Consider the following 14228-nt stretch of genomic DNA (forward strand, 5'->3'; position numbering starts at 1 on the left):
GCATATGGTTGTGCACCTGCAGTCACATATTATATACAGCAACGTGTTGTTTATGGGAAACAGTGACTCGTGTATTTGAGATTTAAAGATCCCAGTATTCTATAAGAAATGGTTCTACTTTTGGCATAGTATTTACGTACCAATGCTGCATTCCAAAGTCTAATTTAAATCCGTCTCACTGCATAGTTCAGGACCGCCCGACGACTAAAAGCTCCCCGGCGGAGCATGCTAAGTAAGTTAGCCAAGTAGTGATGACTAAGTCAAGTGCTGAAATATTCGTTCGTTAATCTGACTGTCAATCACCCGCTGAAAGGCGACTAAGATTCCTCACTGTCAATCACCTCCATGCCTACCACTTGGAGAAAACAATATGTATACTGACGTACTTAGCATCGGGTATTAGACATACAATGTGAGTTTTCTATAATTATTGGCATATTGATAGTCATCTTTGTGTATTAAATGGTCTTTATTTATCTCATTATAAGCTATACTAGCTTTATCATAATATCCGGGTTATCTTATTATTTAGTAACGCTACATTCAATTATTCTCCACAAATGTCATATTCTATTCATAGGGCAATCTTCTAGGACATCTCTATGTAATCGTAGAGATATCCTATTTACTATGAGTGTTATTATAATGTAGTAAGATGTCAATTGATATAGCAAGAAACAGTGGTTCAAATGACTTTGACACCACTGTCTCCTTTAATGATGATGTGAGCTTTGTGATCTGTGACGGGTTTGCCCAAGTTCCACCTAACCTAATCTTAGGCATGCAGTGTAACCTTGTACCTCTCTGAACACATTCTATACATGTTAGTTCTTCTCTAGCTTGTCCACTATTATATAGGCGCAAAGAATAGGGTATATGTATATAGAAATGTTAGTGTAATTAACGCTTTGAAGATGGCTACCTTAATACATATTTTAAGATGACTTTGTAGCTTTCTATATATGACGAGGATTTATTATAGCAGTAGTGCAGGATTTCATTGACCCGTTCGCGGACTGTCAACTGATACACTTCGTTCGAGGTGACCCTTTTTGTACACCATTGGCTTCCAACAGCCTCGCATGTACCCTAGCCTAATCCCAAGTCACTTTCCCTCACGACACACAGAATAATATAGATTAGAATCACCAAATAAGTTTTGTTTTAGATAAAGAATTCCAGAGCATTAAAAGTATAGATTATCATGCGACACTTATCACCATAGGAACCTTGCGGCTTAGTGAACAAATACCCCCGTTTACGAGGGCTGTGACTTAAAATGCAAATAAGAAGGATATGCCCAATTCCACCGACCTAACCACCTAGAATCACTTTCAACATTGCCATTTTATTTGATGGCAGAGTGAGCGGCGCTCTATGGGATCCTTAGTAACAGAATGAGATATGGCGTAAACTTACAGACTAGTTAATATGCCCGGAAAGAAACAGTTGAAGCGCAGGGTATTTCATGGACCTGGGTCAATTTTAGTTGTCACTGGTTATGCCGAGATATGATACGATGGTTGAACTACACAGAGATTACTGAGGGTAACTAGTAACAATATACTAAGAGTTGCTGAAGGTATGAGGCGTATAATACAACTAGAGTAGGAGAGATCCATTGAAGTGCTATATTAATTCAAGTATGATTGCCTTGCTAATTCTCTCAGTTTCCTAGTGTACTTCGGTCATGTGATGCTGTTTGTCCACAATGTGTTATATTTAAAACTGCGAGCTCGTCGCTATACTAATCGCAGTGTAGATCATTCCTTTCTTGGACTAGTGTTGGATAGTGTACTTTTGTAACATTGTTTCACGTTTTGATGTACTTGAGAATTCATAAATCCCCAATTAGAAATATACCAATGTTTTAAATTTTACTACGTATGATAATATGCTGGCTATTTGCTGCGGCTAGTTTATAAGACTCGTAATGATGAGACACCTAAGGACGTGCTAGAAGTATGATATGTATTCACTATTCTTTTGATGGATATTATAAAATCCGATGGTTTTCTTGTAGGAGTGATTGGTGGTACTGTACTACTGATAGGGCTAAGAATGTCCTTGAAATATTCAATGTTACCCAAGCATCTCGGTAGGATCGATTTGATAGAAAGTGCTGCCAAGAAGGCTTAGATCGGATAATAAAGCTTGTTTCTAGCTCTTGACTTCTCACTCGTACTCGGTACAATAATCCTATGTTTGCAAGTTCGACTGTTCTCCGACATTTGCAACTGGTTGGTAGCACAACAGCCTACCATTATATAGGCACTGATCCAGTCGAGGCATATTTTTTGCGGAAAATAAAACCACAGGGATGATGCAATCGAGAAAATACCAGAGCCTAAGAAACGTTACATCTAAATGTACAGTTTAGGTAGAGCCTGGGCCTGTATATGAGGTCAAATGTTTTTGTATCCAACAAAATTAGATAAAGTATGCTGCATTCCCCTGACCAACCCACTAATGCAGGTCATGTGGGGCATCCAAATGCCCCATCATGCGCATCAAAGTTATCTAATCATTAATAACAATTAAACATTGAAGGACGTAGAGAATTGTTCCCATTCATCAACTAGGTCCGTGACCGTGTATTGGAGTAGGCCATGTATAATTTGCGACTTGAGAGGTGAAAAGCCACCCTGATAGCCATCTGAATAGATTTTCTTGGGTAACATCGTTCATCATTGCTCATGTGAGCGCTTTTCACCCTGCTGTAACCTTGAAGCATGCGCTATCGTAATTGCCGACGCCTCCTTTATTCAATCTTCACTGGTGCGAACGCCACATAATTTCGCATTGTTACGCTGCCATCTGTCAAGAAAATATGGAGTTGCCCTGGAACTGAAATTCTGCTATCATTTTTACATTTAGCTAATTATTCTTTGAAGTAATTAGTTTCAAATGTTATCTGGCAATGTGGCTAAACCCTATCTGGGCATACTATATATAACGTATATATGTACGTTGAGGAGAATTTCAAGTGACGTTGCATTGCTAACAATATAACGATAGGAAGTGAAAACATTTGAATCTGGAAACCCGAGAAACTGTCGTGACCTCTGGAGTCTTCATTTTCTATTAGCTTATTTTGTTTAGGCCTTTTGTGGCATTTCGTTCTATAAAACCGAATTCATCTAGTAAAAGCACAGGTATACTACTGTGCCATTCAGATTACGCGTCCCCGCGTCAATTGATTATTTGGCGTGGTTGATAACATGAAAATAAAAGAGGACTTGCACCATTGTACCAGCGGCTATAAAGGTACCTAGTATCCTCTTCTACATCCGGTTGCTCTTTACTATGTGCTTTCAATAGGCTGGTTCCTTTTACTGGCTTTTCGACTCGTGTCTTTCCACATTCCTTTTTTGAGAAGAAATACAATCCCATAAGTTGGATAAAAAATCATTTGCTTCTTACTTCCTATACCACATCTACACTGTGTTCAAAATGAATTCCTTCGGTGTATTATCTATGCTGGGTTTCAGCATCGGTATCCTTCCTAGCATAGTCTTGACAAATCCTGTATCTCTCCCACGGCGTAGCTCCCCAGGTGGTCAGAATGTTGTTTACTGGGGACAAAACGGCGGTGGTTCCATTGAAAACACCGACCTGTCCGCTTATTGCACAGCTAGTCAGGGTATCGATGTGCTTGTGTTGGGCTTTTTATATGAGTTTGGCAATGGAAATACAGTGCCAGGAGGGGGATTTGGTCAGACGTGTACTGTGCTCGCGACATCAGGCACTTCGCAAAGCTGTGAAAGTGTCGCGGCCTCGATAACTGATTGCCAGAAGGCTGGTGTAAAAGTCCTCTTGTCATTAGGGGGTGGGAATGGTGGGTACACTGTTACTTCGCAGTCTGAGGCAGAAGCAATCGGGCAATATCTCTGGGATGCCTATGGAAACTCTGCAAATTCGAGTGTGTCCAGGCCATTTGGTGATGCCATCGTGAATGGCTTCGACTTTGACATTGAGAACAATAGCAATGGAAATAATCAATACTATCAATATATGATTTCGACCCTTCGATCTAATTTCGCTACTGATACAGTCAACAAGTATTACATATCTGGAGCACCTCAATGTCCTCTTCCAGAACCCAATATGGGAATTATCATTCAGAATTCCCAATTCGACTATATTTGGCCACAGTTTTATAACAATAACAACTACACATACCCTTGTGCTCTTGGAATCAATGGAGACGCCGCCTTTAATTATGATGACTGGGAATCTTTTATCGCTGGCACACCTTCTTCGGGTGCTGCACTGTTCATTGGAGTGCCTGCCGCGCCTCTAGCTGCAAATGGGGGCACAAGTGGAGAAGTTTATTATGCGACCCCAGACCAGCTAGCTACTATTGTCAGCTCAGTAGATACCTACTCTCAATTTGGCGGTATCATGATGTGGAGTGCGGGTTTTTCGGACTCCAACGTCAATAACGGCTGTACTTATGCACAAGAAGCCGACAGTATCTTATTAACCGGCTCGCCCTGTGGTTCCGATGGCTTCACCCTCACTCCATCACTGACTCCAGTCGCTCCTACTCCTACATTTTCCACCTCTAGCAGTACAGGCTCAACAACGGCAACGGGTACCCCTGTTCCAGAATATGGCCAGGTAAGTTAACTGGCTTTCCTCAAATACGCACTTTTTCTGTGACAAGTATTTAATAAACCTAACCTGTGATACAGTGTGGAGGTGAAGGCTATACGGGCTCAACCGTGTGTCAATCGCCATATGTGTGCGTCAAAGGAAGTGACTGGTGGTCATCATGTCAAGCGGCATAGACGGCATCTTAATAATAGAGGGTTACACGCACCTGGAAGGTGAAAATTTATATCTTTATTACCTCTGGACATTTTTTATTGTTGCTCCCCTTTCCTTCAAGACCTCTGGTGTTTGGCTTTGGCTAGCTAGGTCGCTGCTTCTACGTACTAGGCATTTTTAGGTTGATGATCTTATGGTTTCTTTGTCCTTACAGTGTCAAGTATTCATGTTGAAAGTAGATCATGAAAGACATGTTAGTCAATACAGCGACAAAACAGGACGTTTCTGAGGTCTATGTCTCCACACTAGTCGAATTATCTGCGCGGGAGAAAGTTGGTTTACACATCTTGCAGATATTTGTGGAATGAGACCCCAAAATTGAAAAATCTCTTAAACAAACAGTATGGTAGTCATATGTTTTCCACTTTAACCTGTATCTAGTATAGAATCGAAGGCGATGAGCTTGAAAACTTCTTTTGTACAAAATATATAGCGTAGTACATTAAATTCAAACTCAAGCCCGTTTCAATTCTTTTGAAGTGAGCGAATACCCTATGTTGTCCTAAAGTAGTTATTGGCCAGCTTAGGTGCATTGCCCTAATTGCAAAGAGTAAAATCAGTCAAAATAGAGTCGTTGACTGTCTCTTCGGGCAGACAAAAATCTATATTCTCTCCCTTGAGATTATTGAATACACTGGAGTAGGCATCCTGCTCGCACATATTTGTCAGTGCGTCTATTAATGGGAAAAATACGAAGTATTACCTGGGCGGTATTAATGAATTCGTCATAAATATTATCTGCCTTCATCTTCTGACGAACGAAATCCGTAACGCCTCCCAAGATAGCAATAACCGTTGTAATCTTGCTGTCCCAAGTGACTAAAGCGGAGATGAGCGTTCCATCCACCCGCGTGGATTCAGTACTTCCATACATATCTAGGAGAGTTAATTGTCACCATTACCGATTTAACATCAGACGGTGATTTAGTCTTACTTTGCATTTTCTTGGCGATGGCCATATTTCTCCACCAAGCAAGACCAACTGATTTGTTGAATAGAATCGTCGGGAAAACGCTGTAAGGAGTGATGACATCTAATTCTTGCACTGTCTGATTTGAAATAGAAGGGATTCCGGCGTTAGATATATAACCGATCACATCACCAGTCTCTGGGTCGGTGGAATTATTGACAGACGCAAACATTCCAGGAACCTTGGTCGAAACTGAGTTGCACGTGCGAACACGCTCTGCATTCTGATAGACTCGTCTGGTATTTTGTCAGATTTTGTTGTACAGAATTTGATAAATATTTTAGAATCGATAGGATAACTTACCGAATAATATCAATATCGTAGTAGGGCATTTCCATCACCTTCCAGGTCTCATGACTGGAGAACCAATATCCTGGTTACTTTGTAAGAAAAATCTTATCCACTTTAGGTTTCATGTATTTTGGGGGTGAGCTCGAAATTCCTAACCTTTTTGAACCGTGATAGGCCCAAGTTTACCCATGTGATAGTCGACACTCATCAACTGAGGCTTTTTAACTTCCGAGAGTGCACTCTTGTCGTCTTCAGACAGGCCTGCAAAAAGCTGTAGCCAGAAAGTGAAAAGTTCACCCTCGTACGGATCGTTGAGCGTGCCAGTTCCTTCACAGGTATACGTTTGTTTAGCGTCGTTAACAGGAAGTGACTGGTTTTTAATATCTGTAACCGCGCAGACTTTCCCGTTGCCTTTGTAAAAGATCTATTGTGCAATCCATTAGTGGAAAAACTTTGCAACAAATTCGAATCCAAACCGCATTATGATACCTTTGCCGCCGTAGTCTTGGTATAATCCATCCATATCTGCCAGTCACTTGCAAGCTGCTGATAAGATTTATTTTCGGTATTTTCCAGCGATTGGATGAAGCCGTATACGGCCCAGAGAAGCTCTCTTTTCAATATGAAATTAATTTCATTGTCTGGTGTCAAGAGTTCATCCTAGGTTCTACGTACCCATTGTCTAATCCAGGAACACGGTTTACCCAGTCCCATGTCGGTGAGAGATCTTGAGCATCAGATACGAACCAAGGTAGAAATCCTCCAAATCCGGGATAGGTTTCGTTGAATCGAAGGTATGTTTCCAACTTAGTTTTCATTATAGATGTCGCGATTTCGGGGGCGGCAGAAGGGTTCTTGGGTGAGAGAAACCGGGCGGCTTCAGGGGATCCAGCGACCGCATGAGTATAAAGCATAACCTGCAGAGACTGTGCTAAGCTGTTAACCTCTGGGTTCTGAAACGGCAAGCCAAAGCAGGGGATTCTACCTCTTTGCTTGCTGCACTGAACGGATGCTTGACCGTTCTCTCTCCAGTGGTCCAGTCAATGTTGGTGCCGTCGTAAGACATACCATTGGCATTATTATACGAGACGTTGTTTTGATGGAATTTGCCCTCCCAGTATAGCAGGTCGTTGATGAAAGTACTCGTATCATTTAGAACCTGTTCCTGGGTGTATTGAAGTGCAAAACGGCAAGGTGGCTCGATAGTTTGAGCAGACAACATGGGATGACCGCTGGTGAGGATTGCCCCGAATAGAGCAAGTGACGAGATGCTGCCGAAGCCCATGTTGGATAGATACTCGTTGTCTCAAAGTGTAATAATTGAAAATCGCTTATTTCCCCTGGCGTGCTTGATGTTATCATTTATTTATACCATTTGGCTCCAATCGACGGTGCCACCATCTACAGAATCCCCGCATTCTAGAAAATAAAGCGATGATCAATACCTCTGGTAGAAAATCTGGAGAACAAGAAACGGCAGATGGTCAGATCTCCAAATGCTGGCACGAAATTTCATTCTCCACAGACGCTCAGCTCCTTCGCACTGCCGATCATTCATTCACGAATGATTCATGATTTTATGATTTTATTTCTCCGTCAAGACAGGCGGAGAAACTGGCGGCCTGTCCAATCATATAATGATACAAGGGAACTCGGCCCGCAAAACTCCCGCCCCGGAGAGTTTTTGAGTTGAGCATTTACTCCGCGCACACCACTATTCAGTATGAATGTTATTTGACCAGCAGCAAACCCCTGGCGGCTGTCAACACATTCACAATTTCTCCGAAACTGGGACCTACCGTTGATCATATGGAGATATGATGGCGGCCGAGACAGCTCCAATTCTGGCTTTATCTCCTCGTCGCCCATCAACTAGGGCATGCGATCGATGTCGACGGAAGAAAGCGAAGGTAGGCGGACAGGCTTTATGCTCCTGGATAGGCCAACACCTCTTAGACCAATATTGCCAACCGGACTAATCAAGATAAATAGTGCATAAACATTGACTCCTCACTTGTCTGTACAAAGTGCCGGCTGTCTGGCGTACGGTGCACCTTTGATTTGCCTGTCGCTAAAAGAGGACCAAAGACAACTCGCAGTCGCCACGCCGCGAATAATGCCCCAATTGTAAAAACACATCAAATCGACGGGCATAATACATCTCCTGGCCGTAATTCATCCAGTTGTTCTGATACGGTAACGCCGTCAAGGCCTGCCCCGACTGATTATCTAATTCCTGATCTGGACCCCCCAAGACTAACCATACCAATACCAAGCCCAACAACCTGGGAAACTGGAAGATTAGCCCTTGACTCGGCCCTATCTCCACAGACAGCCCATACAATAGGGACACCTCTTTCGGAATGCTCGTCAAAGAGAGCCATTTCGGCCACACGGCGATGGCATAGGCTGTCGAGTAGTCTCCATCTACGAGATCCATTGTTGAATCTAGACCTTGTTGTCAATAAATGTTTTAGCCTGTTCTTTGAATACCTATTCCCACTAATACCGCTTGTTCATGAACCAAGTCTTCGGGATGGACTAAACTTTTTTGTTCACTTGGGCCATTCTTCAAGCAATACCGATCGAATCGGCATGTCTGAGACATGGACTGGTGAAGCAGGATTTTCAAGCAATGGCAGTATATTACCACGTGAAGATAGCTTTAAACCGCCAGATATCTGGCCCGACGCCACATTTACGCTCATTACAGCCGTTTGTGCGGAGGCGGCCTTTCTTCTTCCTCAAGAGATCTTCCCAGAAGGCGAGTCTATTGCGGAGACATTCCTCCATGCGTCCCGCGACTGCCTGGCTAGTTATCTTGAGACAGACCTTGAATATCCAACTGCCAACTCTGTCGCTGTTCGGTACCTTCACTCCAATTGCGTACATGCCTCTGGAAAACCACGGCTTTCCTGGCACATATTTGGAGAGGCTACTCGCTTAGCTCAAGAAATGCAAATGAACGATGAAAAATCACTCCAGGTCCTACCACCACTTGAAGCAGAACTTCGCAGACGGGCGTTCTGGATACTTTATATCGGAGACAAATCTGCGGCTATTTTGAATAATCGTCCGATTACCATGCATAAATTCTCCTTTGAATCCGGTATAACAACGGTTTATCCTACGGGAATCGAGGACAATATGCAGATAGAATCCGGAACTTTGTCAACAGATATTTCAACCCAGAAAAATTTCATTGCGGGTTTCAACGCTAATGTGTGTCTTTGGAAAACAGCATCTGACTTGATTCTTGAGATGCGTCTGCTAGTCAATCAGAAAGAGCCTACTACTATTCCAAAGATCGATATGACACCTGAAGAGTGGCATCGTCTAGACCGATTATATGTTCAGTTTATGACCTCAATAGACAAGTTGCCTCATTACTTACAGGCAGATATTTTGGCGGCTTCGCAGGATAACCTAAGAACGAACAACGAACACCTTTCGAATGGTATTTATAGGCAGTATCTTATCCAATGGACCAATATTCATGTGTCACTTCATTGTCTGAAAATGGTAGTCACTCAAAAGTTGGAAGAGCTCGACAGTTGCAACCCGCGGAGCGGAAACGTCGACATGTCACTGTTGCGGAAAACTGAGATAGCTCGTGATTTATTGCGTGTAATTCGCGAAGCACCATTCTGGTCTTTACAAGTGAACGGAGAGCCCTGCGTAAGTATCTCACTCAATCTACATAATGACAAATTTCCCGAATATGCATTCTAAAACAATCCACACAGGTTGAAAAAATCAGACTTATAGGAGCGAGTCTACTTGAAATAATTGATCAACATGAGAACTCTCCACTCGCAGGTAGAGCACGCAAAGATCTCTCTGTTTTACTTGATATTTTAACAAGACTTGACTCAAAGGCATCTGACACATTGCGAAGGCCTCTATGAGATTGATCTATATATAATATAAAGAAGGCTCAGAAAACCACTATAATATCGATAAAAACAATTTAAAAGTAATACCAAACAGATTCATCTAATGTATTAGAAGAGATATTCAACCATGAAATATCGGAACTTCATCTATTAGGCTATTTTCGGCAATTCTCAGAATGAAGCACATTGCTATACCACTTGGGACTAAGATGCTGTCGGCAAGTTCATTCGCTCGTGGAAAATATGCTGCAAAAGCATCGCCGACTTCTTTGGAGTTCTTTTCAGTGTAACGTAATCCGTGAAAGTAACACCAAACCTAACACCATAGCCATCGGACCATTCTGTGTAATCATGAAATTAGCTAACCTAAAGCTCATTGCTAGGGGAAGATTATTCTACCTAAATTATCCAACAATGACCATGCAAAATAGCCCTTGATATGGGTACCATCTTCGTTGTTGGCCAAAGCGATAGCTTCAAGGTGGTCTTCGAAATAACGAATTCGATACGAATCATTCACAGATTCGTCACAAGTCATTGCGTCTTCTCCTGGACAGGGACATCCATTTTCTGTCACATAAATAGGTTTTCCATACTTCTGGTAAATCCTAGTTAGATGTTTACGGAACAGCTGTGGCGCGGAACGAAGCCAATGAACACCACTCGGCTCCCCAACAGAGATGCCATTCTTGTCACCTTGCAACTCTTCTATATTGCCAATGAAATCGGTCTCCGGTGCCGGTTGGTCTCGGTGGCGAGCAAATTGGGAAGTGTAGTAATTCATCCCATAAAAGTCGACTTTAGCCTTCTCAAGTATAGAAAAGTCTGAGGGCGTGAAAATTGGAAGGCGTTCACCAAGTTGCTCTCGCATGCAAGGCGGGTAGTCGCGTGCCAAACTAGAAAGTCAGTTAGAAAATTTCTCAAAAGAAATTTGAGGTATCTTAATTCTATAAATTGACTTACAATATTGGATTAGCAAACCATCCGATGTGAAATTCCATGCGACGTTCTGCGGCAACTTTGTCCCGCGTATCTTGGTCGTCCCACGGCTCGTAATAATCACCATTGAGAGAGATTCCTATTTGGCCTTTTTGGGACTCTCGAAATTGTTTATTGTATAGAGCAACCGCTCGAGCGTGACTCATTATTAAAGCCCTGCCCACGATCCAGGGTTCAGTCGCGGTGTTTCCTTGAAATGATTGTGGATTAATGCTACTCCGTCCTGGCGCGTTTCCGCCGGTGGCATATCCCTAGGAAATATGTAAGAATCTCGCGAAGTACTAGATGAATTGAATTTGCAATTGGGTAATACGCACGAAAATTGACACGATCCATGGTTCGTTCAATGTAATCCAGTTCTTCACTCTGTCGCCGAACCTTTCATAGCATATTTTAGCATACCGCTCAAAGTCCTTCTGCGACTCTTCTACATCCAGCCACCCGCCATATCTATCATGCAGAGCCTGTGGTAAATCCCAATGATAGAGGGTCACCCAGGGAGTAATACCTCTCCCAAGCAAGGAGTCAATGAGAGTGTTGTAGAACTCAATCCCTGTCTCGTTCAGCGGATCATCTCTTCCACCTAATGGAATTATCCGTGACCAAGAGATGGAAAAGCGATATGCTTTTGCACCGTATTTTTTGAGGAGGTCAAAATCTTCCTCATAGCGATGGTAATGGTCGCACGCGACATCTCCGTTTGCCCCTTTGGTGCGCGTCGGTTGCAAATGGCAAAAGGTGTCCCAGATTGACCTCCCCCGGTTATCTTCATTGACTGCGCCTTCAATTTGGTACGAAGCTGTGGCAAACCCCCATTCGAAGTCAGCGGGAAGGGGGGTAGGAAAAGGCATCGAAGGTCTTTAATGTCTTTACCATTCCCTTCAATCTTTTTGCACGCCTTATAATCCACCAAGGAAATAGAGCGGGAAATCGAACTGGATTGATATGAAGTATCAAATAAAATACGAAGAAGTTAAGTTGAATTTTATAATAATTATGCAAACGGTCTAAAATATCGAAACCACCACAGTTGATGCATTTTACCTACCCTAAAGAAATGACCCCGGACGGAGAAACGGCGAAACGGAGGATTAGCCGCAATTTAATTTCCCACATTTTGAATATGATTGGACTCGGCATCTCAATCCACGTGGATTTGTTGTTGATTTTGGTACAATTCTCCGTTTGGCTCATCGACCTGGGTGAAAAATCCCTCCATCCCCACGGGGTCCATGGTGCACGCCCGGGGTCAAAGCATAGAAATCTCGCGACGAAATTTCATTATTACTATGCTAGGATGGTAGAGTGAAAATAAACTTTTTCGTTTATTTCTCACTTCTCATCTATTTACTTCTTATCATTTTGGCCATGAGTGATTGACGGCTTCTATTATAAATAGTTCGTGTAGATGTCGCCTAAAGCTTGTATCTTCATGTGCATTCTCGGCAGTGCGTCACTATATCCCAAAGGTTCCTTCGTTCCTCTACTATATTGTTCATACATACAACCAATCACATCATGGCTCCTGCTGCTGCTCATACCACTGATGGCATTGCATCGACAGTTGATGTGCAGTCTCTGCCACCATTCTGGCGCCGGAAGAATGGTGTACTGCTATGCTTCCTACTCACCCCGTCTTTATTAGCGAGTGCTGCTCTGGGAATTGACGGAGTGTGTCGAGATATCCTATATTCACACTATTTATATACCAAATTGCTAACTGTAGGTAATAGTCAATGACAAACGGTATGCAGGTTCTGCAATCTTGGCAAGACCAGTTTGGACATCCTGAAGGCTCTAAGCTGGGGATTTTCGGAGCCTCCAATGCAATTGGTGGTGTTATACCCTTCATCTTCTTCAGCTGGATTAGCGATAAGTTCGGACGGCGCTTGCCGACTTCATTGGGTTCCGTTGTCATTATCATTGGCGTGTTCATCGAGTTCTTTGCCACTTCCTTGAACATGTATATTGGAGGCAAAATCGTGCTTGGCTTTGGGTCCTCGTTGATCCAAATGGGTGCTCCTGTTCTGGTTACCGAACTCTCTCACCCCAAGGAGCGTGTCCAGATAACTACATTCTACAACACGTCAATCGTCCTTGGGTATGTGATTGGCGCATGGGCGACTTTTGGCTGCTATCGAATTAACAGTCAATGGTCCTGGAGGCTTCCGACTCTGATCCAAATTATCCCATCCGCTTACCAGTTCTGTTTGATATGGTTCTGTCCAGAGTCTCCTCGTTGGCTGATTGCAAAAGGTCGCCATCAAGAAGCTCGTGAGATCCTGGTCAAGTATCATGGGGAATGCAACCCTAATTCAGAATTGGTAATTTTCGAGGTCGATGAAATTCAGCAAGCAATCGACGCTGAGGCTGAGAACAATTTAAGCTGGAAGGACTTCTTTTCTTCAGTTCCCAATCTTAAGCGTATTTTTCTATGCTTTGCTACCGCAGTGTTCAGCCAGAGCTCTGGTAACCTTCTGGTATCGAACTATCTCACTCAGATCTTGAAGGATACGGGCTTAAAAACTGAATATGAGATCACCCTTGTTAATGGGATGGTCACGTTGTGGCAGTACATCGTCGCGATCGCCGTTACAATTATGATCGATCGCTTCCGCCGCCGCTTCTTCTTCCTTACCGGCTCAGGCGGCGTGGTCATTACATTTGTGGTTTGGACGATTGCAGCCCAGCGCTATCTTGAGCATAATTCACTCACGGCTGGACGGCTGGTATTAGCGTGCATATTTGCATTCCAGGCATTCTACACTCTTGCATGGACAAATCTCATCGTCACTTATCCTCTTGAAGTCGTCACTCTCCAGATGCGCGCCAAAGCGTGGGCTTTCGTCCTGCTCACCATCCAGGTATCTTCTATTTTTGGCAGCTATGTCAACCCGATTGCCTTGAAGAATATTGGATGGAAATTCTATATATACTATTGCATTTGGGTCCTTATAATCTTCTTAGTGGTTTATTTTTTCTTTGTTGAGACTTCTGGGCCGACCCTAGAAGAGCTTATCTACTTATTTGAGGGAGATGAAGCCAAATCTCGGACGACAGAGAAGCTTGCGCAGCAGAAAGAGCAAGTTGAATTAGTGGAATATGCCAAGGAGACTGTAAATCCATAAGAAATTTGAACAAGGCGATGTTAGGTATGTATTTCTGTATTTATTTCTCACATCAAGGGCTCATGAACTTGCAAATATGATTGAATATGGATATATTATTACGTATACCTA

General features: G+C 42.9%; 5 protein-coding genes across 5 annotated transcripts; 3 read left to right on the plus strand and 2 right to left on the minus strand.

The window, feature by feature from the left end:
• Positions 1-3477: 3477 nt before the first annotated feature.
• Positions 3478-4793, plus strand: BGW36DRAFT_303894 (putative chitinase 3 precursor; the record flags this gene model as incomplete). Its single annotated transcript, XM_046211924.1, has 2 exons — positions 3478-4623; positions 4698-4793. 2 exons carry the CDS (start codon positions 3478-3480, stop codon positions 4791-4793), a joined length of 1242 nt encoding a protein of 413 aa, XP_046067982.1.
• Positions 4794-5193: 400 nt separating this feature from the next.
• BGW36DRAFT_326413 (putative GPI anchored protein) lies at positions 5194-7565 on the minus strand. The gene is made up of 9 exons (XM_046212734.1): positions 7540-7565; positions 7080-7434; positions 6770-7020; positions 6584-6707; positions 6251-6518; positions 6107-6176; positions 5768-6039; positions 5537-5709; positions 5194-5481 (listed from the first exon to the last, which is right to left on the minus strand). The coding sequence occupies exons 2-9, from the start codon at positions 7377-7379 to the stop codon at positions 5371-5373; spliced, it is 1569 nt and encodes a 522-aa protein (XP_046067983.1). The 5' UTR covers positions 7380-7434; positions 7540-7565; the 3' UTR covers positions 5194-5370.
• A 349-nt stretch (positions 7566-7914) lies between these two features.
• On the plus strand, positions 7915-10043 carry BGW36DRAFT_419381 (uncharacterized protein; the record flags this gene model as incomplete). The annotated part of the gene is made up of 3 exons (XM_046219455.1): positions 7915-8004; positions 8087-9772; positions 9841-10043. 3 exons carry the CDS (start codon positions 7915-7917, stop codon positions 10000-10002), a joined length of 1938 nt encoding a protein of 645 aa, XP_046067984.1. The 3' UTR covers positions 10003-10043.
• BGW36DRAFT_348007 (putative beta-glucosidase) lies at positions 10031-12025 on the minus strand. Its single transcript, XM_046213254.1, has 4 exons — positions 11307-12025; positions 10954-11240; positions 10390-10886; positions 10031-10331 (listed from the first exon to the last, which is right to left on the minus strand). Exons 1-4 carry the CDS (start codon positions 11838-11840, stop codon positions 10195-10197), a joined length of 1455 nt encoding a protein of 484 aa, XP_046067985.1. The 5' UTR covers positions 11841-12025; the 3' UTR covers positions 10031-10194.
• A 482-nt stretch (positions 12026-12507) lies between these two features.
• Positions 12508-14117, plus strand: BGW36DRAFT_303717 (putative MFS hexose transporter; the record flags this gene model as incomplete). The annotated part of the gene is made up of 2 exons (XM_046211906.1): positions 12508-12660; positions 12723-14117. The coding sequence occupies 2 exons, from the start codon at positions 12508-12510 to the stop codon at positions 14115-14117; spliced, it is 1548 nt and encodes a 515-aa protein (XP_046067986.1).
• Between the last annotated feature and the right edge of the window lie 111 nt (positions 14118-14228).

The sequence above is a fragment of the Talaromyces proteolyticus genome (genome assembly GCF_021365285.1).
Source record: "Talaromyces proteolyticus strain PMI_201 chromosome Unknown BGW36scaffold_11, whole genome shotgun sequence".
NCBI classification, from domain to species: domain Eukaryota; kingdom Fungi; phylum Ascomycota; class Eurotiomycetes; order Eurotiales; family Trichocomaceae; genus Talaromyces; species Talaromyces proteolyticus.

Excerpts from the sequence above, each read along its gene's own strand:
- BGW36DRAFT_326413 (XM_046212734.1), bottom strand. The coding sequence starts at position 7,379 with ATGGGCTTCGGCAGCATCTCGTCACTTGCTCTATTCGGGGCAATCCTC. Across the intron at positions 6,040-6,106 it reads TACGATATTGATATTATTCG|ACGAGTCTATCAGAATGCAG; the intron begins GTAAGTTATCCT and ends ACAAAATACCAG. Across the intron at positions 5,710-5,767 it reads CATCGCCAAGAAAATGCAAA|ATATGTATGGAAGTACTGAA; the intron begins GTAAGACTAAAT and ends TAACTCTCCTAG.
- BGW36DRAFT_348007 (XM_046213254.1), bottom strand. The coding sequence starts at position 11,840 with ATGCCTTTTCCTACCCCCCTTCCCGCTGACTTCGAATGGGGGTTTGCC. Across the intron at positions 10,887-10,953 it reads TGGTTTGCTAATCCAATATT|TTTGGCACGCGACTACCCGC; the intron begins GTAAGTCAATTT and ends CTGACTTTCTAG. Across the intron at positions 10,332-10,389 it reads GTCATTGTTGGATAATTTAG|AATGGTCCGATGGCTATGGT; the intron begins GTAGAATAATCT and ends ATGATTACACAG.